The 25941-nt window shown below is 44.6% G+C and overlaps 2 protein-coding genes across 6 annotated transcripts in view; both read right to left on the bottom strand.

The window, feature by feature from the left end:
* The window catches only part of LOC147621180 (ubiquitin carboxyl-terminal hydrolase 18-like), a 45113-nt gene that overhangs the window by 5779 nt on the left and 13393 nt on the right, over nucleotides 1-25941 (bottom strand). The window lies entirely within an intron of this gene.
* Nucleotides 17937-19494, bottom strand: LOC147621181 (uncharacterized). Its single transcript, XM_086823729.1, has 2 exons — nucleotides 18548-19494; nucleotides 17937-18345 (listed from the first exon to the last, which is right to left on the bottom strand). Exons 1-2 carry the CDS (start codon nucleotides 19492-19494, stop codon nucleotides 17937-17939), a joined length of 1356 nt encoding a protein of 451 aa, XP_086679855.1.

Raw genomic sequence — 25941 nt, 5'->3', positions numbered from 1 at the left:
GCTGTACAACAACCAATCAGAGCTTACAATCTTATGAAATTGGGCATCCGGTTCATTGATGACGTAGTGGATACTACAGGGCAAATTCTTTCTTTTCCGGCAGCATGCCAACAATACAATCTTGGGATGCATCATAGATCTATATGGAAAGCTATTGCAGATCTCTTACACCCTTTCATTCCGATTCCAACATTGGATGTAAGAGACAGGCTTCAAGATTGGCATCTTCAGTCTTCAGGCTCAAGATTATCCTCTCAATCTTTGCATCTATTGACTTCTATACAGGCTTATCGATTGATATTACCTCCTCCATGGATTGCTCAGCATGCTAATTCTCTTTGGCATCTGGATAAGTCTTTAGCTTGGTGGAAAGCAAAACTGACATTAATATGGAAGTTGAAAATGCCATTGAAACAGAGACTCTTTCTCTGGAGATGCATTGTCGGTATTTTTCCAGTGGGAGTGAAATTGGCTCAAAGAAGGATTGCCTCTCCTATTTGTCCAAGATGTCATCATACTACTGAGAGTGTTCCGCATTTATTGTGGTCTTGTTCATATTCCAGAATCCTTCTGGACAAGATCTCCTATTTTTTATCTCTCAGATTTCCTGCACACAGGTTCTACAAGTTTTTCTGGATGTTTGGCACCTTATCAGCTTCTTTGTCACAGTATTCTCTTTTCTTCCATTGGATCAGATACTGGGCCTTATGGACCCTCTGGCTACAGCGAAATCATACATATCTGAATTCACCCCTTCAGCACCCTTATGAGTTCTTCCAAGCCTCGTTGCGGCAGTCCTTATATGATGCCGTGCATGAGGGAGATTTGGATGTTTCTTGTGTTCAGCTTTTCTTTTACTGTTTTTGATGGATAGGGCATAGGCTCTTTTCTTGAGCACTGCCCTGCTCTTGCATAGAACTTTTTTACTGCTGTTTTTAAGTTCTAGGGTTTAGACATCCTCCGATGTCAAACCCTTTTGTACATTTATGATATAATGCAATTTCAACTAGTTTTACAAAAAAGTGTGTGTGTGTGTGTGTGTGAGAGAGAGAGAGAGAGAGAGAGAGAGAGAGAGAGGTTTTATCAATGTCTACAGGGAGCTGAAACGATGGCCCATGCAATGCTGTGAGAGTATTGTGGTGGGAGATGCATAGGGCATCCACTATGACCTAAACAAAGCATAATGTAAAATAGGTGTAAACTTTAGAGTGTGCCAAGATGACCATGACAGACAATGAAGGCATGGTATGTCAAGACCTGACACAGTTACAGTGCCCTCCCAAAACCTCATCAAGTGAGGGGGATCCAAACTCATGGATCACCATGAGATTGTGTCGTCTGGTGGGTTGCCTCTTTTGCTTTGATTTAGGTCTTTGATCTGTTCATGTTTTTGTCCAAGAGCAGCTAGCAGCAGCCTGTGTGTCTAAAATCAGGATGGAAACTCCCTGGCTAGACTCTCTCTATCAGTGCCCTGATCTGGTGCTGCACTTCATCATCATCTGGATCTCTAACTCGGCACCATCCAATGCTCTAAAGATGTCAGGTGTTTTTCTTGCCTTCTCTATCCCCTCATGAGTTGGGTCTCCGCGTCTCTATATCTCATGCAGAAAGACCTTTGGCCCTCAAACTCTGACTCGACGAAGAAGGCCAAAACCCTCACAGAATAGGCACTGAAAGCACTCCCTAATCTCCTAGTATGCTGTCACAGGACGGTATGCTCCTTAGTCTCAACCTCATGCATATTTGTAGCTCTCGGTCCTCAGATGTGCAAACACGGTTCTCCTTGCCTCAATGTGGAGCCTGTGTGATGACACCCGAAGCTGGCCCATGGAGATCCTTAGTGCATGTGACACATGAATCTCTGAGTAATCTGGCATCTGGATAAACTCATTTGCTGTCTCAGTTTGGGCTCATCCTAGACAGAAGGAACTGGCTAGAGAGAGAGAGAGAGAGAGAGAGAGAGAGGTTATTATGTCTATGAAAGACCCAAAGTGTCTATGAGACCAAAAAGCTGTTATAGGGATCCATGAGTAAACTGGATGTCAAGATAACATGAAAAAACATAAAAGACTAGCTACCGAAAGGTGTGTACAATACAATAGGCAGGATAAGAACCTCGTGTGTCCAAATTCATAATGTCTCATCCTCCTCATGAACTGTGTACCTGGCCTCAATTTCCACCACATGTAGGGCTGCCTCTACGTCGCTAAAGCAAGTCCCAAATCTGGATCAGGCGAGTGGAGGGTCTGGGTCTCCAGGACCGGGGCCATCTTGTTTTTTGGAGGGAATGTGTTCCCTCTCTTGGAGGACTACCCGGTCCGTGGTACCAAGGTTGTTAGAGGCGTTTGGTACGAGGCGGGTATGGTACGTGCCTCGAAAGACTCGTATTTTTTAGAGACGTTAGAGGCGTGTTAGAGGTGTCTGTTTTATATATATATAGTGATAGATAGATATACTATATATAGTGAAAGTTGTGTGTGTGTGTGAGAGAGAGAGAGAGAGATTAGTGTGTGTATGTATGAGCCTTGAGAGAGAGGGCGTGTATGAGAGGGAGAGAGAGTGTGTGTGTGAAAGAAAGAAAGCTGTATTAAACATCTGCAAAAGGCCAAAATGACCTATGAGACCAAAATAGTCCATCATCATCATCTGGATACATCATCAAGATTCAAGGGTACAAAGTAAAATGAAATGAACCGATAGAGTATAGAGAGCTCCAAAAGTGGGTATAAAAAACATCATCATCCTAGTGTGTTTGAAGTTTGAAGTTTGAACTTTGGGTCTTGAGAAAGGCTTAAGGGAGGGAGGGAGAGAATGAGGGAGAGAGAGTGTGTGTGAGAGGGGCTGCCTTGGGCCCTTAAAGCCCCCATCTAAAGACTCAAACCAGCCTTCTTTTTTCTTTTCTTTTTTTCTTTTTTGGACGCCTCGATCAGGCAATCATACGCCTCGAACGCCTCGAACCATTAGAGGCGCCCCTCGTAACAACTGTGTGTGGTACCAGCCTACCGTGGGTTTGGGAGGTGCTCACTCCATTCTTGTCCTACAAAATTTGTCGCATCCCTAGGTGGTATGACAACACCCTCGGCTGATCAATGGTAATTCACATGGCATGGGACACGTGTTTGTGGAGATCACTAGGCCTCTCAATGAAATCATCCCGGGTGAAAATCGCGACTCGAGATTGCAGGATGTGCTCAAAAGAGCCACAATGACACCAACACCTGAACCCTCATGTCAGGTCTGATGCAAGAGCTTGACCACTCATGATAGCCTACATCAGTCCCCCCCTTGCTGTACGCAGGGATATGAAGAGAATAAGCCCTTTTTCTTTCCCGGAAAATGGTCCTTCTATTAGTTACTGAAAAATGCCAAAGATGGCTACAAACGGGCCTAGTGCCATGGTGGGAGTAGAACAGAGAAAACAAGGAGGGAGGTGCTCTTCCTCTCTGGCTGGCCACTCTCGGAGGAAGGCTACCTCATACAACAGTGGGGATGGGGGTTTCAACATCAGTGGCCAAAGAAGCAAAACGCACAAGGCCTCTAGATTCGAACAAGAACATCCGTGATGATGCTGTTCCGGCGAGGGGGGGGGGGGGGGGGGGGGGGGGGCGCTGAACACCAAGTCTCCTAGAGGTACCTCCTATAGACTACAGAGTGGTGTCCACATGTCTTAAGTCTGTCAATGATTCGACTGTCAGAGTTGCCCTAGTTGCAATGACTGCCCGACTGCGAAGTCCGAAATATTTGGCATTGTTGCCGTCCAATGGGTCCTCTAGCATCGTTGCCTCCCATATACAAATGTTGCTCCTTGAACTTTCGGGCATCGTTGCCACCCAAACAAGAGCATATCCAATCAAGACCATTATATAAGCAAGATAATGATCAATTCCATTTCAATATAAATATATACAATGAAGAGGGCTAGAGGTACAATCCCTCTCTCTTAAATTTGTCTTGATCACAAGACGTTTTAAGCTTGGACTTCAAATACATTTGGACCAATTGCTTCCTCATAAGCTTGAAGAATATCTGCCACCCATTTCGCATCCATAGGCGAATAGTTCTTAAACTTCAAGAGGATTTTCCTGACCACAGTACTTCCTCTTTTTCTCACGGAATGGAAAACAATCTGTTCCAGTTGTAAGATTTCTTCTTGTTCTTCCACTTCTGGTGGATCCTCCAATACAGGCTCCTCTAGGGGTAATCCTGTATATGGCTGCAATAAATTGACATGGAAGGCATTATGTATCCTCCAATGATTTGGAAGGTCCAATTGATAACATACATCGTTGATGTTCTTGGTAACCTGAAAAGGTCCATAGTATCTTGGGCTGGCTTTTGACTTTCTAAGTCTTGCTTTTTCAAATCGCAATAAGATCCAATCTCCTTCTTCAAAAGTGACCTTTCTTTTGTGCTTATTTGTAGCTTTCTTTTGCTTGGCTTGTGATGTCTCAATAGCCTTTCGAACCTATGCAAAGGCTGTATCCAAATCTCGAACAAGCTCGTCCGCATGGAAGATCTCTTCCTTGGTCTTTAAAATAGGCAACAACAATGGTTTGCCATAGATAATCTCCAAAGGAGCTTTGCCTGTCGAAGAGTGAATAGTATTGTTGTAGGCAAATTCAACCAATGGCAAGTACTTCTCCCATTGATCTTTGGCTTCGAGAGCATCACACTTTAGTATATCCAAAATAGTGAGGTTTGCAATCTCACTGTGCCTATCTGTTCGAGGATGATAAGCCAAAGAGAAATTCAGCTTTATCTCCATGTTGTCAAAAAGTGCTCTCCAAAAGAAACTGGTAGTCTGAGGATCTCTATCCCCTACAATGGATTTGGGTAATCCATGATGATTGAAAATCTACTGAATAAACAATCTCACCATATGCTCTGGTACGGATGGTCTTCTTCACTCGAATGAAGTGGGCTTCCTTATTGAACCTGTCAATAATAGTCCATATTCCATCATTCCCAAATCCTGACTTTGGCAACCCAATGATGAAGTCCATAGCAGCAATACTTTCCCATGGAATATTGGGAATTGGCAAAGGTTGTAATAATCCTACGGGTTTTTGTTGATCAAACTTGACCTTTTCACAAACCAAACATTCTCGAACATATCGATCGATGTCCCTTCTCATGCTAGGCCAATAGAAGTAACTCTCCAAAGCCTGAGTTGTTGTCATGATTCCTCTGTCCCATGTAGGATGGGACATGACATTCTTCCATTACCTTTGGTTTCAAATCCTTGATAACACATAAACGGGTTTGCATCATAAGAAACCCTTCCTTGATGACATAAGAGGTCACCAAGTCTCCATTCTGCAACCTGTCCCAGATGCCCTTGAAATCTTCAGCTGTAGCATAAAGATCTTTCAACACAGTGAAATCCCATAGAAACTGCATGGGGCATGGGTCTTCGAGATAGAGCATCTACTACTTTGTTGTCTTTACCATGGCCCATGGGTATGCATAATCTGAAAATGAAATTGGGCCAAATAACTAGCCCATCTTATATGCTTTTCTGATATCTTAGGTTGAGACATAAAATACCTAAGACTTTGATGATCCGTCTTGATAACAAACTCAACACCCAGAAGATAGTGCTTCCAAATCTTTAAGGCATGAATGATAATCATCAATTCTTTCTCGTATGTGGGTGCGATCTTTTCGGCTCCTTGAAGTCTTCGACTCTCATAGGCCACGGCATGGCTCTCTTGGTTCAAGGCTGGTCCAATGCGGCATCACACTCTACCCTAAATGGTTTTGATAATTCTGAAATAATCAATATTGGTCCTTTGCTAGCATAAAACTTTAGTGCTTCAAAGGATTCTTTTTCAGCTTTGGCCCACCAAAATCCCACGGCTTTCTTTGTCAAATCATGCAATGGACTTGCTATCACGACAAACCACTTGATGAACTTCATGTAGTAAGAGCATAAGCGAAGGAAACTTCAAACTGCATGCACACTATTCAACTCTGGCGATTCCATAATAGCCTTGACCTTATCTGGGTCCATCGTGACCCCTTCCTTGGACACTATATGGCCCAAGTAGTGAATCTCTCACAAAAAGAACTCTCTTCTTGTCATTCACAAACGACTTTTTTTCTTTCCCGAGAAAGAGATCCTTCAATTAGTTAAAGAAAAAACAGCCACAAAGAGCTAAGTACAACCACGAAGGGCTAAACACAAAGTCGCCTCATATGAGGGCTAAACAAAAACAACTTGTGCTTCCCAATTCCTAAAATACCATATCCAAGTGCTTTCAATGCTCCTCTTTATTCTTTGAATGCACAATAATGTCATCAAAGAAAGTAGTTGCAAACTCTCTATGTGCTCGAAATATTCTTTCTATCATTCGGTTGAAAGTAGAGGGGGCATTGGTAAGACCAAAAGGCATCACCAAATACTCATAGAGTCCAAAGGTAAGTCCTAAATGCTGTCATGTGAATGTCTTCAAGAACAATCCTGACTTTAATCACTCTTCAAATCGATCTTGCTAAAGATAGTGGCTCCATCCAATCTGTCACAAACCCCTATATTCTAGGGACATGCGGATGCGTGTCAGGCCTAGAAACATGCGGATGCATGTATGTATTATACCTGGGCATGTGTATGGATCATATGAGTGGATGCATATGAGTCCAAGGACATGGCAGGACATTTGTGGACTTTCGGGCGGTGCCCGTGTGGATTCCGGCCATGCACACATGGTGTGTTATGATGGCAGGCGGAATATTTTCAAGTACAAGAATGATGATAGGTGGTTCTCCAAGTTTACATGTGCACAATGCATAAATGATGCATGCCATAACTTTATTTTACTTTGTGTGACATTGTCTTGCTGCCTGGACAATGCTTGTTATTTTGGCTTGTGAAGTCCGAGGGACCGGGGACGCCCGGGCACCTTGTGGACACCTGTGTGCACTCCTGTTTGGGCCTAAAACTGTGGGCTTATGGGTTTTGCAGGTGATAAGTGCGTCCACACTCAATTTACAGCTTACTTCATTTACTACTAAGGTTTATTGGTTTGCAGGTCCACACTCATTAATAAGTGGCCGGACAACTTATAATGCGTTCGCATTTGGTTGGACCAAAATTAATGAAGTCCGGACAGCTTATGGCCATTTCCCATTTGGTTGGACCTAAACTTATACAAACAGGACAAATGGAGCACTATGACCTGGACACCTTATGGGGACACATGTCAGCCAGAATGTGTACCCACTAGGCCCCTTAGGTGGCACTGGAAAAAGGCGCCTCCCTCAAGAGGCCTTTTGGGCTGTTTTATTCATTATTCAACACATTGGAGAGCTGGTTGGAGCTTTGGGAGTTGCTACAGGGCTGGTTGCTTGCTTCCCGGACTCACACAAGCTTGGAAAACGATCCCCACACTCTTCTAAAGGGCTGGTTGGTAAATTTCAGAAAGAAGCCGGGGGGTAAACGCCACAATTTTGGACTCTCAAAACAGCAATTGGAAGAGTACAGGAAGGCTGGAGAATGCTTTAAGTGTGGTAGTAAAGATCATATATATCCTAAATGCCCACAGAATCCTAAGAATGCTGAGCCTAATGTGGAAAAGCCTCTTGTGAATGTTATACCCGATGTACAGGGTAATACAGGGCATGAGCCCAAGAGTAGAGTCATATGCAAGGCTTGGGGCAAATTGATGATGCTTCCACAGATAACTTTATATCCGTACAAATGGCTGCCGCCATAGGTCTCAATGTGGAAGACATGGGAATGCAAATGAATGCAGATGCCGCCTTTGAGGGCAAACAGGTTGATGTAACTCTGGTCATTGGTAAGCTCCGTGTACATATACAGGACTACCTTGACCATGAGAGCTTTTTAGTGGCTCCTCTTACAGGTTGTGATGTTTTGTAGGGGATGCCTTGGCATCACCGTTTAGAGCCTATTAAAGCTTACAAAGAGAAGAAAATCAGCTTTGTACATAGAGGCCGTGAGCACTCTATAGATGCTGGTACTACTGGAAGTACCATACCTCTTGTAAGCCATGTACAAATTAATAAGGCAATAAAGAAATCAGCTTGTTCTTACTTGGTTTTTGTATGTGATACCATTGAACATTCTAGTGTTGATGTTAGTACATTAGATCAAGACAAGCTTAACTTTTTGAATGAGTTCAAAGATTGTTTTGCGAATGCTTTGCCAGCAAGGTTGCCACCAGAGAGGCCGGAAGATCATTGCATAGATCTAATTCCCGGTAGCTCTCCACCTAATAGGCCACCATACAGGGTGAGTGCTAGTCAACAAGAAGAGATTATGGCACAGGTGAATGAACTTTTGGAAAAGGGTTTGATTTGGCCTAGTTCCTCGCCATATTGCTCGCCGGTACTTCTTGTTCAAAAGAAGGATGGTACTTACAGGATGTGTGTTGATTACCGTGCCCTCAATAAGATAACCATCAAGAATCGGTTTCCCATTCTGCGCATTGATGACATCTTGGACAAGCTTGAAGGTTCGGCATGTTTCAGCCGAATAGACCTCAAGAGTGGGTATCATCAAGTGAGAGTGGCACCTCAAGATGTACACAAGACTGCATTCAGGACAGCCTTTGGTCTTTATGAGTTTTTGGTGGTGCCTTTTGGCCTTACAAATGCACCCGCTACCTTCAACAGGATGATGGACAAGGTATTCAGAAAGCATAGAAAGTTCACGGGTATATTCTTTGATGACATTATTGTATTCTAAAAGAATGAAGCCCAACATCGTGAGCACCTGGCTATTGTGTTTAAAGAGCTTAAGGAAAATCAGCTCTACATAAATGCAAAAAAGAGTGAATTCTTCCTCCCAAAGATTCACTATCTTGGTCACATTGTATCAAAGGATGGTGTGCGCATGGATCCCGCAAAGATACAAGCCATGCAAGAATGGCCAGAGCTGAAATCAGTCCATGAAGTGAGGAGCTTCCTTGGTTTATGTGCTTACTACAGGAGGTTCGTCAAGCATTTTGCTTTCATTGCCGCTCCATTACATGACTTAACGAAGAAGAAAGCAATCTTTAAATGGACACAAGAAGAGAGAGATGCCTTTCAAAAGTTGAAGAGTGCAATCATCTCGGGACCGGTACTCATTATTCCGGATTTGCACAAACCTTTTGTGGTGGAATGTGATGCATGTGGGGACTGCATAGGGGGTGTTTTGAACCAAGAAGGACATGCCATTGCCTGTGAGAGCAGACGCTTGCAACATGCAGAGCTTCACTTACAGGTTATGAGAAGGAGTTGTTGGCTGTAATTCATGCCCTTACTATTTGGAAACACTATCTTTTAGGGGCTGATTTTATGGTCAAAACTGATCATCAAAGTTTGAGATACTTTTTGACTCAAAGTAAGCTCTCAGAGAAGCATATGAGATGGGCAAATTTCCTCTCAATGTTTCATTTTCAGATTTTACACACTCCAGGGAAAAAGAATGTGGTGGCGGATGCCTTATCTAGACGACCACAGGTTCATGCTATTACAATTGCATACCATGAGGACTTATCGGATATGCGTAATACTTATCATCTGGATGAGGATTTTGCACATGTAAGGGCTGATTTGCAAGAGGGTATTGCTGTCCCATCTTATGTCATAGGATATTGAAGCATATGTACGTGAATGTATGGTATGTCAAAAGGTCAAGTTTGACCGACATAAAGCACCTGGATTGCTTCAGCCTTTGCCTATACCAAATGAACCATGGGAAAGCATTGCTATGGATTTCATTATGGATTTGCCAAGGACGCCACAGGGAAATGATGCTATTTGGACCATCATTGACAGGTTTAGCAAGCAGGCACATTTCATTCCCGTGCGCAAGACAATAAAGCCAGATCATATGGCTAGGATGTTTTTGGCACAGATATTCAAACACCATGGCATGCCTAAATCTATTGTGGGGGATAGAGATCCTAGAACCACAAGCTTATTTTGGCGTGCATTGTTTGACAATATGGGTACAAAGCTGAACTTCTCATCAGCTTACCATCCACAGACAGATAGCCAAAGTGAAATAGCAAATTCAGCCATCCTCGACTTGCTGAAATCTTATGTATCCGACCGCAAATCGGATTGGGAGAAGTATTTACCACTTGTGGAGTTTGCCTACAACAATACGGTACATACTTCTACGGGCAAGGCGCCCTTTGAGGTTATCTATGGCAAGGTGGTACTACCACCCATCCTTCGTACAAAGGATGAGATTTTTGCAGCAGATGAGTATGTCAGAGACTTGGATACTGCATTTGCACAGGTGCGGACAGCCATAGAGAGGTCTCAAACCAAGATTAAAAAGGCAGCTGATAAGCATAGAAGGGATGTACAATTCAAACAAGGTGATTGGGTCTTGCTGAAATTTGAAAAGGCACGCCTTAGGAAGAGGCCAGGAAAAGAGGGAAAGTACCCTAAGCTTTCCAACAGGTACTATGGACCTTTTCAGATCTTGGAGAAGATCAATGATGTTGCATTTCGGCTTGTACTCCCAGATCATTGGAACATGCATAATGCTTTTCATGTGAGCCTATTGAGGCCTTATGTGGGACCGACACCGTTTGAGCCGGTTTTGGAAGACCCACCCGAGGTGGATGAGCTGGAAGAGATTCTTCAACCTGAACAAATTGTTTTTCACAAGGAACGAAAGCTTGCGGGAGGCAAACTTGTTCGTAGGTACCTTGTGAAGTTCAAGAATTATTCAGCTTTGGATGCGAAATGGATGGATGAGGCCTACTTCGAGGATTACCCAGATCTTTTGAAGGCCTATCTGGAGGCTTTTCAGTTGCGGTCAACTGATTAGAAGCCGGGGAGATGTCACAAACCCCTATATTCTAGGGCCATGCGGATGCATGTATGTATTATACCTGGGCATGTGTATGGATCATATGAGTGGATGCATATGAGTCCAAGGACATGGCAGGACATTTGTGGACTTTCGGGCGGTGCCCGTGTGGATTCCGGCCATGCACACATGGTGTGTTATGATGGCAGGCGGAATATTTTCAAGTACAAGAATGATGATAGGTGGTTCTCCCCCATAAGATCCATCCGGTCTTGTGCATTGCCATTAAAGCTAGAAATTGGCATGCCACAACAAATAACAAAGGGCGCTCCTAGCCAACAAACAAGTTTACATGTGCACAATGCATAAATGATGCATGCCATAACTTTATTTTACTTTGTGTGACATTGTCTTGCTGCCTGGACAATGCTTGTTATTTTGGCTTGTGAAGTCCGAGAGACCGGGGACGCCCGGGCACCTTGTGGACACGTGTGTGCACTCCTGTCTGGACCTAAAACTGTGGGCTTATGGGTTTTGCAGGTGGTAAGTGCGTCCACACTCAATTTACAGCTTACTTCATTTACTACTAAGGTTTATTGGTTTGCAGGTCCACACTCATTAATAAGTGGCCGGACAACTTATAATGCGTTCGCATTTGGTTGGACCAAAATTAATGAAGTCCGGACAGCTTATGGCCATTTCCCATTTGGTTGGACCTAAACTTATACAAACAAGACAAATGGAGCACTATGGGCTGGACACCTACCTAGACACCTTATGGGGACACATGTCAGCCAGAATGTGTACCCACCAGGCCCCTTAGGTGGCACTGGAAAAAGGCGCCTCCCTCAAGAGGCCTTTTGGGCTGTTTTATTCATTATTCAACACATTGGAGAGCTGGTTGGAGCTTTGGGAGTTGCTACAGGGCTGGTTGCTTGCTTCCCGGACTCACACAAGCTTGGACAACGATCCCCACACTCTTCTAAAGGGCTAGTTGGTAAATTTCAGACCTGCAATTTCTGGTTATTGCGAGTTTTGGGCTGGTTACAGGTGTCCAAAGTCAACTTGGACAGTACAGGACAGCTCTAGGGACCTCCACAGGGCTGTAGGACCCCTTACAGGTGGATTTCTCGCAATAGAAAGTTGCTGTTTTGGACTGGTTATTGCACAAAACAGGCTGGACAGCAATGGAATATGTGAGCATGGATGTGTCTCAAGGATTCCTGGTGTAACAGGTGCTTAGGGCAAGCATTGGGGACACTTGCTCGCGGAGAACACAGGTTTCTGGATCAATTTCTCGCGTGGAAACAGGGCCTAAAGATCCATTTACCTCTTGTGCAGGGCGGATGTACCTGTGAAGAGGCTTGTGCAGGGCGGATGTACCTGTGTGTATGGCGGATGTACCTACAGATTCTCTTGTTTGAAATGTATTCATTCATGATGTATTTGGAAGAATCCGGTGCAGGCTGGTGGTGAATCCCCAGGCACCCGTAATCTTGTACTTTGCAGACTCTTTTGGTAATATAACCTAAAGGGGGGGGGGGGGGGTCAGCCTATCATCGGCCCCTTTATGTGGTGTACTGTCATTTTCAGCTTTGTGGTTGTAATGCTCAAGTGTTAAATGCTCAGAATCTTGTTCACATTTATACGATTCCAATACACGCGTCCGCCTCCCGTTACACAATCTATCTAGGATATCATCAATCCTAGGAATAGGAAACCTGTTCTTTACAGTGATCTTGTTAAGGGCCCTGTAATCAATACACATACGTCAAGAACCATCCTTTCCTGAACCAATAAGACTGGGGAGCAAAAAAGTGATAAGCTAGGTCGAATCAAACCCTTTTCCAAAAGCTCGGTCACTTGCTTCATAATCTCCTCTTGTTGAGCCTGACTCACTCGATAAGGAGGTCTGTTAGGAAGTGAGCTTCTAGGCATGATGTCAATCTGATGATCTTCCGGTCTCTTTGGAGGTAGCTCTATTGGAAGAGTGCCTGCAAAACAATCTTCATACTTCTTTAGGAAATCTTTCCTTTCATGATCAAGAGTTGAGAGTGACTCATCACTCTCAGATTCCTTAGGATCCCTTACATATATCAACAAGTATGAGGAAATAGATTGCTTTATTGCTTTAGGAACTGCGGAGTGGAATACCCCTCAACTCCTACATCAAAAGTTACATTCTTGCCTTTAATAGGAAACCTAATCTTGTTTCTAGCCCAATCAATAGCCGGGTCTATCTTCTTATGCTAGGGCATACCCAAGATCACATCACAATGTCCAACTTTGCCAACAACAAAGTTCTCATGATCCACATAGTCTCCAATCTGTAAGCGAAGCTTTCCCAAAATAGGAGTCACCTCATCTAACATTCCTTTAAAAGCCGACTTGCAGTAATAGGAAGTCTGAACCTATCCGAAGGGAGGTTCATGGCCTTAACCACTCGAGGATGGATGTAGTGGTGGGTAGCACCACTATCGAAGTGGATAAGCATGAGTTGGATTGCCACTTTGCCCCAAGCTTTGAAAAGTTGCCTCTTCTCTGGTGGTGTGTCATCTTGATGTTCTTTTAGCAAGGCATTACTTTGGGGTGGTTTGGCTTCTTGATTTGGTCTATCATGACATTTTACAGCCATGCGTCCTTTCTTTCCACATTGGAAACATTTACCTTCTTTGACATACTCCTCGAGTCGCTTGCGGGATAGCTTCTTTTAGTACAATGGGGGTTTATCCTCATTCTTGTTTTTCTTTTCTTATGGCTCGTTCCTTGCTTGAGATCCTCCTTTGAACCTCTTCTTTTGGGATGAATCTTGATTCTCGTTCTTTGATTTGCCCACCATCCAAGGCATGTGTAGAGCTTCGGCTTACAAGGCTTTGTCTTGAGCTTATTCCAAGGTTTTAGGTCCCACCATATAAACTGCTTGCATAAGCTTTGGTTGCAATCCATTAACAAACTTACGCATTTCCATCAATGATGGGATGGAAGTATATGAGGTAAACTTCAAAGAGACGGCTGAAAATTATTAAGATATGTTGCCACGCTTTCTTTGGCCTTTTGCTTTACCTCATCCCCTTCCTTCTGCACATTTGCCTTGAAGTTTGCGGGAAGGAACTTCTTGTTAAACATGGTTTTGAAATCGGTCCATGATGTAGGCTTGGTCCCATCTTGTACCACTTTTAGCTACCAATTCAAGGTTGCATCCTTCAAATGCATACGGACCATGCGGAGTTTGGACTTTTTAGAGAAGTTCTCTCCTCCAAAGGCGGTGTCAAACTGTTTGATGAAGAATAGGGCTTTCTGGGTGTCCCGCTTTTGTCATGACTCAACGCAAAATGAAAGAAAGAATTCTTTGTATCCTTTGTAATAATTATACTTTCTTCTATGTTTTTCATGTTTTCCTTTGAATTTAGATAAGCAAGAAAATTCATTCATTTGGAGAGATTCGTGCATAAGAGTTGGCTACTGGCGAGTGGCCATAGGTCATGGTGGATCCACACAGTGGGCTAGAACATGGATAGTGCACACTTCCACCTATGTGAGGATTACTGTTATTACTTAGTATTTCATCCACTATCTGTGTATTTAAGACTGAAACTGAAAGTAGACTTGAACACAGATGTTTGATTGATTGATTGAAATTGTGATACAACAGGCTCCTTATATAGGAGTTCAAGAGACACGAATGAAAAGACACATCCCATGACCAATAGTCATGACTCTAGGCTAAGAGACACATCCTTTGGACGAATAGCTGCAACCATTGGATGAAGAGTTGCAACCCTAGAGCGAAGGGGTGTGACCAGTCGTCGAAGGAGTGTGGCTCTTGATGAAGAGGCATGTCTCTAGAGTGAATAGTCGTGACCATCCGAGTGTAGGGGTCCTCTGTAATCATGTCACTTTAGTATCTATAACCATAAGGAGACTGCGTATAATGAACTAAGTCACAATCGTGACATTCCCTCCCATTTAAAATAAAACCCATGTAATTAAATGAGAGTCGGTCGTCTGCCAAAGAATTCTTGGAGGAGTTGAGGATATTGTTGCATTTCTTCATCTGTCTGCCAAGTAGAATCTGACACATCCAAGTCCATCCACTTAACAAGAAATTCTGTAGTAATCTTCCGTCTTGTTTCTTTCTGACGAACTTCAAGAATCTTCTCAGGAACAAGAATAATGTGATCATCTTCAATCTCAGGAACATAAGAAGATAACTCCGGAATAGATGAATCTCCTTTTATGTATTCCTTAAGCCAAGAGATGTGAAATGTCGGATGAATTTTTCCCCAAGATGGTGGAAGATCCAACTTATAACTGACAACTGAAATCTTCTTTATAACTTTAAATGGACCATAGAAACGCGGTCGCAACTTCGGAAAGACTGACTTTACTGTCTTATATCGATGCGGTGCAACATAAAGCAAAACCAAGTCACCTTCTTGAAACTCAGTATGCCTTCTGTGCTTATTCGCATACTTTTGATATTTCTACTGAACATGAACCAGTCTGTCTCGAACTTGTACAAGAATATCTTGCATTTCTTGAATCAACTGATCTGCTAATGCCACCTTGTGTTGAAGAACAAAGTTTGTAGGCACAAGCGGAGTGTGACCATATGCTGCTTGAAAAGGAGTCATTCCAATGACTGAATGCGGAGAATTGTTGTAAGCAAACTCCACAAGAGGCAAATATTCTTCCCAAGAAGCTAATCTTGTCTGAATATAATGTCTAAGCATTTCTTCCAAAATTTGATTTACTCTTTCTGTCTGTCCGTCTGTCTGAGGATGATAAGCAGAACTGAACAAGAGATTCGTACCCAGAGATTTGAATAAGGAAGTCCAAAAATGTCCAATAAACTTTGGATCTCTGTCAGAAACAATAGATCTTGGCAATCCATGAATTCTGAAAATATGCTGTACGAACAATGCTGCAAGATCTGGAGCAGAAACTGTCTTCTTGCAAGGAATAAAATGTGCCATTTTGGAAAACCGATCAACCACTACTAAAATTTGAGCATTGCCTTTCTGCGAACGCGGCAAGGTAGTGATGAAATCCATGCTTATGCTTTCCCATCTTTCCTGAGGAACTGGCAAAGGCTGAAGCAATCCTTGAGGAAGTTGTCGTGAAGCTTTCATAATTTGACAAGAGTGACAAGCTTTAACAAACTTAATAACATCCTGTTGCATCTGAGGCCAAAAGTATGTTGCTGATAACAGACGATATGTCTTGTTAATTCCAGGATGAGCTGCAAAGGGTACTTCATGATGCTCTTGAATAAGGAGTTTCCGCAAAGATGCATTGTGAGGAACACAAATGCGATCTAAGCAATAAAGTAAATCATCTGCAATTGTATATGCGGCAAACATATTCATTTCTGCAACAGTAGGATGAAGAGATTTGAGAGCTCGAAAGACATCTCCAAAGTCTCTATCTGTCAAATACTCATGCTTAAAACATGCAGGAATCTCCATCTGCACATTTGAGATAGCAAAGTTCGTAGCTCAAGGCATGCGGCTCAAAGCATCTGCTACCACATTCCGTAATCCAGGAACATAGAGTATTGCCATGTGAAAATTCGCCAAAAATTCAACCCATCGTCCTTGACGAGGATTCATCACTGGCTGAGTAAAGATGTAGGTCAAAGACTGATGATCTGTCTTAACCACTGAATCTGCACCAAGAAGATAATGCTTCCACGTTCTATAAGCATGTACAATTGCCAAAAATCCCTTGTCATAAACGGGATATCGCATTTGAATAGCCGAAAATTTATGACTATCAAAAGCAATAACACGATCATTCTGCATAAGAACGCCTCCAGATGCTCTATCCGAAGCATCGGTCATGACGTCAAACGGCTGAGTTGGATCCGCAATAGCCAAAACAGGCGTAGTTGTCAACGCATGCTTAAGATCATTAAAGGACTTTTCAGCTTCAAGTGACCATTGCAATTTATCTAACTTTGTAAGGGCCGTCAAAGGAGCAGCAATATCTGAGAACTTGTGAACCTTGGTGTGGTAAAAATTTGCTAATCCCAAGAAAGATCGCACATCTGAAATTGTAAGTGGCAAAGGCCAATCAACAATGACCTTTATCTTCTTAGGATCAACTGCAATACCATGTCCAGAGATGATGTGTCCAAGATATTCCACATGATCTTTGAAAAACTGACTCTTCTTCTTGTTGATGTACAAGACATTCGTACGGAGGACGTCAAAGACAATCTGCAAATGCTGCTTGTGATCTGCTAAAGTCTTACTGAAGACCAAAATGTCATCCAGATAAACGATGACAAACTTATCCAAGTAAGGACCAAAGATGTCATTCATCAAAGTCATGAAAGTAGCTGGGGCATTGGTTAACCCAAAAGGAATGACCAAAAATTCATAATGTCCATACTTTGTTCTGAAAGCTGTCTTATACTCATCTCCAATTCGAATCCTGATTTGATGATAGCCTGACTTTAGATCAATCTTCGAAAATACCTTCGCACCAAGCAACTGATCAAAGAGCTCATCGATGCGAGGCAAGGGAAACTTATTCTTGATTGTCTGCTTATTAAGGGCACGATAATCAATGCAAAGTCGCATAGATCCATCCTTCTTCTTGACCATTAAACTGGAGCACCAAAAGGACTTTTGCTTGGACGTATATGACCTTTATCCAACAACTCTGCCAATTGTCTCTGAATTTCTTGAGATTCTGAATAAGAAACTCGATAAGGAGCTCGAACTGGCGGTGGTTGTCCAGGGATTAGATCAATCGTATGATCTACAGAACGTCGAGGAGGCAATGTCGTTGGCAGCTCGTCAGGAAATAAATCCTTATAAGGTTGAAAGAAGGGCTGCTGTAAATAAGAAATATCTGATGGCGAGGATTCCGATTGGTCAACTGTATTGTCTTCTGCTTCTCGCAACATAACTAAGGCAGAAGTGCTGTCGCGTTTACGCACTAAGCGTTTGACTTGCATAGCAGAAACCACAGTAATCGGCTTAGAATTAAACAGACCTCGTAATTCCATTTCTCGATGATTATGATAAAGTCGAATGGAATGATCTCGAAAGCTGATCAAAGGATCATACTCATATAACCAAGATTGTCCAAGGATCATGTCATAGTGTGACAAAGGCATAATAGAGAAATTCAGCTGATCTTGATAGTCCTAAATCTGAAAATGCAATTGCTGAATCTGTTTGCTGCAATGCAAGAAAGAACCATCTGCAAGTTCCACTTGGAAAACTTCCGCACTCTGCTGAGTAGGTAATCGCAACTTGCTGACGAGAGTAGTTCCCACAAAATTAGTTGAGCATCCACTATCAACAAGAACATTGATAGGATGCTGGCCAATAAATCCCAATAAGCTCAAAACTTGATTGGAAAGGTTAACAGGCACTGAAGTCTGGTTGTGGGCATTCAGCATTAAAGCACTGACAACTTTAGAAACTCGCACTGCATGAACCACCTGCTTGCCTCTTTCTGGCGCAGAAGGATGATGATGCCCATGTTCACCTTCTGGGAAACATTCCATGTTGGAATTCTGGCGAGAATTACGCTTTGGGCACTCATACCACCTGTGTGGTCCATTGCAAATTGTGCAAAGACCTGAAGGGTTGGCTTGAGAGGTTGAAGGTGCCGATGTAGAGGCTTGCTGACTTGCTGAGGTATCGCGGCGAAAATTGCGGCGATTGTTGGGTCGGCGATCTTGCCAGTTGCATCCTCGATTCCGATTGTTGTTGTTGGAAGAGGATCCTGTTTGGGAGGCTGCTGCCTGACCTGAAAAATCTAGGCCGAAAGAGCTGTTGCCGAGTAGATTGCTGACCAAAGGATTGGGAATAATGAGACTCAGGTTGAGATAAATTTCCTCTGCGATTGTGCTGGGAGAAACGAGCACTGTTCGAGGACCGATTGCCAAAGAAGGATGTCCTGGGTTGTCGTCGTAGATCTCCAAGGCGCTCTACGTAGGCAATAGCAGCATCTATGGTGAGAGGGTTAAACTTCTGCACATCTTCCTGTAAGTTGGGTTCAAGCCCATCGATGAAGCTGTGTAGCTTGTCAGCGGGGCTGAGGCTCTCAATTTCCAGAGTTAAACGTTGGAACTCTGTGATATATGCGGCTGAGGATCCTGTTTGCCTCAGGCAGCGGAGAGCAGACCGGGCATGGTAGTCCGCACTGGCAGGTTGAAAGGCCTTGCGGAGGGCGCGCCGGAATTTATCCCAGGTAGGAGTGTGCTTACCATCTGCAACACGTCGTTGCCACCATAGAAGTGCTGTATCCTTGAGTAGTGAACTGGCTAAAGCCACCTTCTTGCTTTCGACCAAATCGGTATTGGTCAAATATACCTGCATTTTGAATATCCATTGGTCAAGCACGCGCTTGTCGCGGCGACCATTATAAGGGGCAGGCAGTTTGACATCGAGTTTCTTTTTTTGTGCAGCATTAAATATTTTATAAAGAAGTTGGAGTTCTGCATTGTTTACCTCGGTAGTTGGATCTGGTTCATCTTCATTTTCTGCTACCGAAGTCTCTGAAGAAGATGGTTGTGGATCACTGGCTGGTGTGCGCGCTGGATGGGGCCGCTGCAACTGGTCGAGTCGTCTGCTGATGGTAGAGAGACTTGTCGAAAAAGTCTGCTGAAGTGTCTCCATCTGCTCGCGTAGTAATGTAATGGCCTGCATTTGCTCGTCTTGTTGCTGGCCCTCTTCCTCTGAGATAGATGGCATGTTGGAGCTACTAGAGGGAGTAGCGCGGAGAAGCTGGTGAAATATGTGGTACTGTTGGAGGAGAGAGTGACAGTGAATCGTCTCCCAATTCTGCTAAGAAATTGGAGTCTTAACTCCGAAGGCTCGAAGTCTTCCACCTCGTTGAGAGAAGGTGTCTCTGCAGGGGTTAAGGGAGTGTAATCTGGCACAATGAGCTCGCTGTATACTCGAACCAAGGGCTGAAGCGAGATGATCCGGTTTACTGCATCCACACGGCACTCGTCCAGGAAATATGCAAGATGTGGGTACCGTCCCAAAATAAACTCGTAATGAGCAAGATGGTGTGCTGGACACGTCAAGTAAATATGCCAGATCACCCACGCCTGGAATTGAGTGGCGTGGCGGTGACTGACGTATAAAGGTATCAAACTTTACGCTTTTCTCTCCCGGCTTGAAGTCCACTTTGTTGGTTGAAGGCTCCTTTGCCTTCTTCTCTTTCGCTATGCATGAGGAAGCTACATTAAATAGAGCAGGTCTAGGGGTAACTTCTCTTTGTCCTCCTTGAGTGATGGATCGGGTGGCTTTGGGTTCTTCTCCAATGGTAACCCCTTTAGCTCGTAAGTATGCTTTAGCGGCTTCCACACCTTCAGCTTCAGTGGCCTGGTCTTTGATACACTCTTCGAGCATTTGAGCTATTCAGTAGTCTTGTTCCTTCTTGGCTCTCTAGGCTGGGAACTTTCATCCTGAAGATTTCGCCCAACTTTTGAAAATCTCGGTATTCTGTTGATGTCATGGTCTCATGAGAGACAAATAGACGGCCTTCCTTGATGTTTTGGGTTGGCTTTGTAGTTGTTCCCTTCTTGAGGCTCTTCCCTCAACTCTTGACATGGTTCTGTCACCCCAAAAAACATTGCTTCAAGGGAAATCCTAGCTCAAATACCACTGTAAGCCCAACAGAGCGTGCAGTGACAGATTCAACCACGTGTACAAGAGATATAGGTAGAGAGAGAGAGAGAGAGAGGAGGAGGAGGAGGAGAGAAAGATGGGTATAGGGGTTTCACACAGTACACCATGTTGAGCGGGAAACAGGTCCCGCCCCCTCTTTAGGAATTTATTTCACGAGCAATCCATAGGCTTTTCCAAGCCAGGACCAATACAACAAATGAATACAATATCAAACAAGAGTGCCGATGTCGAGGTTGGGCTGAAGTCGATGTCGAGGCACAAGATACCCGATGCCGAGCTCACCACGAGGTTGACCCACAAAAGTCTTACACCGGGCTAGTACCAATATCCAATGTTTAAACCAAATTCTGCGGTTCTCAAACACCCACAAGAACTCTGCACCCAATATGGAAAGGAATCTCAAGAGGGCAAACACCATGGTGGTGACTACTGGGCAAGACAGGAGGTCTTTCAAGGTGGCGGATGGCTAACTGTACTGTTGTCGGCAGTTGAGCAACAAGAGATGCGTTAGCGACATTGCCGTCGGTGGATAGTGCTGTTGTCAGCAGCCGAGCAAGAGGAGGTGCCACAAACAATATAAGGCAGCAATTGGAGACAACAGCAGAGGTGGCGCACAGGGCGGCACTGGAGGAGCTGGAGTCTCTGCACAAGGGCACCAGGCGGAGATGGCTATGTCGGGGGCCGTACATGCTGCTGGCCGGTGACTGAAGGCAGTAGCAGCCCAGGGGGCTCAAACGGGGCGCTGTAGGGCCACTATTATAGGTGGCGAAGGCGTAGGTAGAATGAAGGCAACAACGCTCTGGGGACGGCGGCAACAGAGTTGGCGGAATCTGGCTTTGGGTGGCGGAGCACCAGTGGAGGCTGGTGTTGGGCGACGGGGCACTGACGGAGGCTAGCACTAGGCGGCGGAGCAACGGTGGAAGTGGCGGGGCGATGCTGGCGAGGATGGAGATAAAGGTGATAATGAGTCTCCACAAGCTCTCCTTCAAGATCTCCACGAGTTCTTTCTATGCCTCACCAAGAGGGCACAGGCTTCTTATATACTTGATGGGGGGTCCATGCTTTTGCCTTGCCTTGCCTTGCCTTGCCTTGCTTTTGCTTTGCTTCTTTGCTTTTGTTTTATTTTTCTTGCTTTTTATTTGCCTCTGCTTTTTCTTTCTTAAATATTAATAGCCAAAGTTCTTGATTTGCGCTTTACAACTTCAGGGCCTTGCTTTTTGGCCCTGGAGCTGCTTTTTGAAAAAGCGGCTTTTAGCTTTTTGATTCAATTCGATGTCCTCTTTCCAATGCTGCCCTAACTTTTGGTCAACATAGTTTGACTTTTTTCTTTTTCTTGCTTTTTGACCAAGACTGGTGCTTTTTCCTATGCCAACCTGAGGATCCCTGTTCCCATGTGTCCATCAACCAATCCAAGTGTCCGGGCATGAGTTCCATCATGTGAAAAGAGCTTGGAGGACCAAATAGTTACATTTAACATGCTAGAGTCGACGAAGGATAGACTCGGTGGTGGAACGGCTAAAGTATCAGGCACAGAGTACTCGGCTTGGGAGGAATTGATTTTAGCTCTCAGGGGAGAGCACCCTTGGCATCTCCAGAGTTTGGACGTAGTCCTGGGAGTCTGTGTTTTCTAGACCCAACAGGAGGACAGGCCCCAACCTATCCAGATTAGATTGGTTATAAGTAGCGAGTGGGCTTGTGGCCGTGGTGGCATGACTAGTATTTTGGCTGGCATTGCTTTCTCTTATCATGTATCTATTATTCTCTCCTTGGATGACCCTAGAGATAGGACAAACTTTTAAGCACCTAGATCCCAAATAGCCTCATCCAGGACCATGAGATTTGCAACAGCATAGAGGGATTTGGGAAAGACTAGATTTTCAGTCAAGAGCAACCACACGCGCCTTGGATGTAGGCCTTGGACACATCATCAGTTTATTACAAGAGGCACCGTAGCGAAGATTAGCTGGCTTCCGAGAGTAGGAGAGGAGCATTAGTAGGGGTCTTGCTTCTGTACAACGGCTTTAGGAAAGTGCACCAAATAGCTTGTGGATTGAGAGCCAGTTAGCAATACAAAGCTCAAATCCATCAAGGAGCGGCGGATGGAGTACAGATATCATGCCAAAGCCTCTTTTTGGACGCAGGCAGGAGACAAGATCATTGTAGAGTTCTTTGAGATTGCAGGCCCACAGGTGGAGAGAGGGTATCCACAGGTTACGAGGCCAGGATGGATCCATTGTTACATACCCCCCTCATGTGAGAGCCATTGCCACAGATTTCTTCAGCACCCTTCTCATGGGTGCCCCCTTGTCACGGGTGCCTCCATTTCCTCATAGGTGATGGATGCGTGTGAGCATGTTTGCCAGCATACGAGAGAGGTGGTCCCGCACGCTCTACAAACTTTCCTCCTGACCCCCTGAGGCGGTGACGGCATTACTAGGGGCAAATGCTTGAGAGAGGACGGGCTTCTAGCCTCCTTATTTCTTCGTCGCTGGGATCTCATGGAAGGCAGCCTCCGTGCTGCCTTTCACGAGATGATGGTCATGGAGGGTTTGATACACTTGATTCCCAAGGAGGGTAGTGATAGACGAGAGATTCTGCAATGGAGACCCATCACCCTGCTACGAACGGCCTATAAAATCCTGGCCAAGGCCCATCAGCCGGAGATTGTAGCCCTTTCTCCCCAACTTGATTCATGATACACATACGGGCTTTGTTCAGGATCAGAGTATTCTTGACAACATCTTCACCTTCTGGGAGGCGACCGTGCCGACCAGGATGCATCAGTAGGATCTCATAGTTCTCCTTGATTTCGAGAAAGCCTATGATAGAGTAGATTGGGGCTTTCTGGAGAGATGTACAGGATGGGTTTCGGAGGAGTAGGTCCGAGGTGTATCGGGACTCTACTCCCCTTCACACAGCTAGATTCTTATTCAGAGAGGTAGACGTGACAGATTTCCGCCCTCTCGCTCACTCCGAAAGGGGTGCCCTATAGTGCCTTATCTCTTCCTGTTTGTCGCCGATGTCATGAGTAGTTTTCTTTCTGCCCAAGAGACCGGACTGCACGGATTGCTTCTTCCCATCTAAGCACAAGAGAAGCTGCTAATTTCTCAGTTCGCCGATGATATGGTAGCATACCTGTTGGGGACGAGGGGAACCTCCGAGATTTGCGAAGGTGATTGAGATTTTCTGTTGTGCATCACAAGCATAGATCAACTGGCACAAGTCGTGTGGATTTTGGGTTGGCTCATCACCTACTACCCCAACTTCGCATCTAGTTGAGGCTTTTCAGTGGGTCCCAAGGGGACCTCCAGTTCGTTATCTCGGATGCAAGTTGGCATTGACATCTCCCCGAAGCAGTAGCTAGCCCCTCTTCTTTTGAGCATTCAGAAGAAGCTGCTTTACGGGAGTTCTGCCAAGCTTTCCTTCGCTGGCTGGGTGGCGAACTAGGTTCTTCTCACCACCATGTGGTACATCACCTCTAGTTGGTCCTTCTTCCAGGCATGTATTGGTCAAGTTCAATGTTTGATCCGGAACTTTCTATGGGCTTGCAGTGATGGGAGACCTGCCTGGGCCAAGGTGGCTTGGAGAGTGATCGAGACGCAGAGGGGGCTTGGGCATCATTGACCCCTCCATTCAGAGATGTGCCCTGTTGGGCAAGTTGATTGTTCGAGGTCTTCTTCCAGCCTTGGAAGGACTTCCTCCTGGCTAGGATCTCCGCCTGCACCCTGATCTTGGCCTAGAGCACGGATGGATTTTCACAAAGATCCGAAACGAGGCTTTAGTTGTAGCTTGTAAGACATCTCACCTACCTATCATCCATAGATAGGGGCTTTGTAAGGTCTATCCCAATCTTTTGCGAGGGCTATCTCATCGGTGCCACTTCCGGACGTCTCAATTTACGAGCGGTCTCACAAGATTGGGAGGCATTTGATGGATCTTGGAGAAGCAAATGCAATACATAATGCTATGGACATTTGATGGATCTTGAAGAGCCAAATGCCATAGCCTTTGTGAATTTCAAGTACATGGAAATAGATGGGGTTTCTTCCAAAATATGTGCTTAGATGCATACATTTGTGTGCATGGCTTATTTTAGTTGTGTCCACTGTTTTGTTCGCCGGGACAATGCATAGATTTCATTGCATGTGAATCTCATGGATCTGGGGACGATTGGATTGCACCCATGGGTTAGTAAGCTACATAATCTATCTTCAGTTAACTTGCATTGATGGATTCGTACAAGAATAGTAGATATTTGAAGGCATTCCAATCTTATGCGGGTTTTCTATCTGCACACATGCATGCAGTTCAGTTATTTATGGTTGGTGATCTTCTTCTCCATAAAGAGAAACCTCCATGCATGCAACATGCATGGCTAGAAACCCCCATGCATATGGCATGCATAGCCAGAAACCCCCATGCATGCGACATGCAAGCTTTTCTGGCTACATGCATGGAACATGAAATGCTTTATCCTCTCATGCACCTAAAAATATGGCATGCAAGCTCACTTTTCTCCAAAGGAAATCATGCAAGTTAGTTAACTCAAAAGTAAAGCATGCAAAGTAAGCCTTTCTACCAATTTTATCTACTCGAGTTGTGCTCTTTTCCAGTTAACCACTCATGTTGACCCAAAAAGCCATGCTAAAGTCACTCTCTACGACAGTTTTTCATGGCTGGTCAAGTTCCATTCCCTGCACTTAGGAGCCATCATATGTAGTCCGGTTTCTCCAATCTAAGGTTTCTTGTGCATAATGTCTCACATGCGCTTCAAGAATTCCTTTTGCAGATTAAAAATCGAGTTTTTAGTGCGGTTGAGAAAAGACCATGTATAGCCATAGCTAGCAACACTCTCCCTCCCTTATCTTCTTCCAAGCGCCTCCTCCTAGGCTGATTTCAGCCCTATAAATACTGATTTTCAGCCCCAATTCAGTACATTAATTGGTCTTTGCGCAATATGGAGAGCTCGATGTAGCGAACCCATCGAAGGCACCCTGACCCCGCCAACGGAGTCCATCCGGAGCATCTGGCCTGATATCATTCATATCCTCCGTGGTCAGTGGGGGCAGCTTCAAGGTGGCTCAAACCGCATGCGGAAGCGCCAAGAGGCCTTCCTGAGGACCTGGCATTATGGTCCCTTTCTCATTGACAGCAGTGGTGAGCCCACTTAGCACTATACACCCACCTATGTGGTTGTTTTCCCTGCCCCCCATTGTATGAGATAGCCTTCTCCTCCTAGAGCGGCCAGCCGGAGGAGAAGAGAATCCTCCCCTTTTATGCATCTTGACTCTCATTTCCCATTTGAGGACGAGTTTGTATGTAGCCATTTTGGCTGTTTTTTCGGTAACTAATAGAAAATCTTTTTCCCGGGAAAAAAAGAAAAGAAAAGCCTGCTGCTGAGGAAGAGGATCCCTTGGGGGAGGAGAGGCTTCCAGCATGGGGTTGTGCCTGGAGACCTACTTCCAGAGGGGGGTCGCTAGAACTGGACCTTGAGGGGGGGCA

This window comes from Cibotium barometz, chromosome 30 (assembly GCF_041138505.1).
Source record: "Cibotium barometz isolate CiBa-2024 chromosome 30, ASM4113850v1, whole genome shotgun sequence".
In the NCBI taxonomy this organism is placed as follows: domain Eukaryota; kingdom Viridiplantae; phylum Streptophyta; class Polypodiopsida; order Cyatheales; family Cibotiaceae; genus Cibotium; species Cibotium barometz.
Note: the sequence above shows the minus strand (reverse complement) of the source record. Positions and strands in the feature narration are given on the sequence as shown.

What these genes read in the sequence shown, in the direction of transcription:
- LOC147621181 (XM_086823729.1), bottom strand. Translation starts at nt 19,494, where the DNA reads ATGCCATCTATCTCAGAGGAAGAGGGCCAGCAACAAGACGAGCAAATG. An exon ending in TTTCGGCCTAGATTTTTCAG is followed by an intron (nt 18,346 to 18,547) that starts GTCAGGCAGCAG and finishes TGGACCACACAG; the next exon opens with GTGGTATGAGTGCCCAAAGC.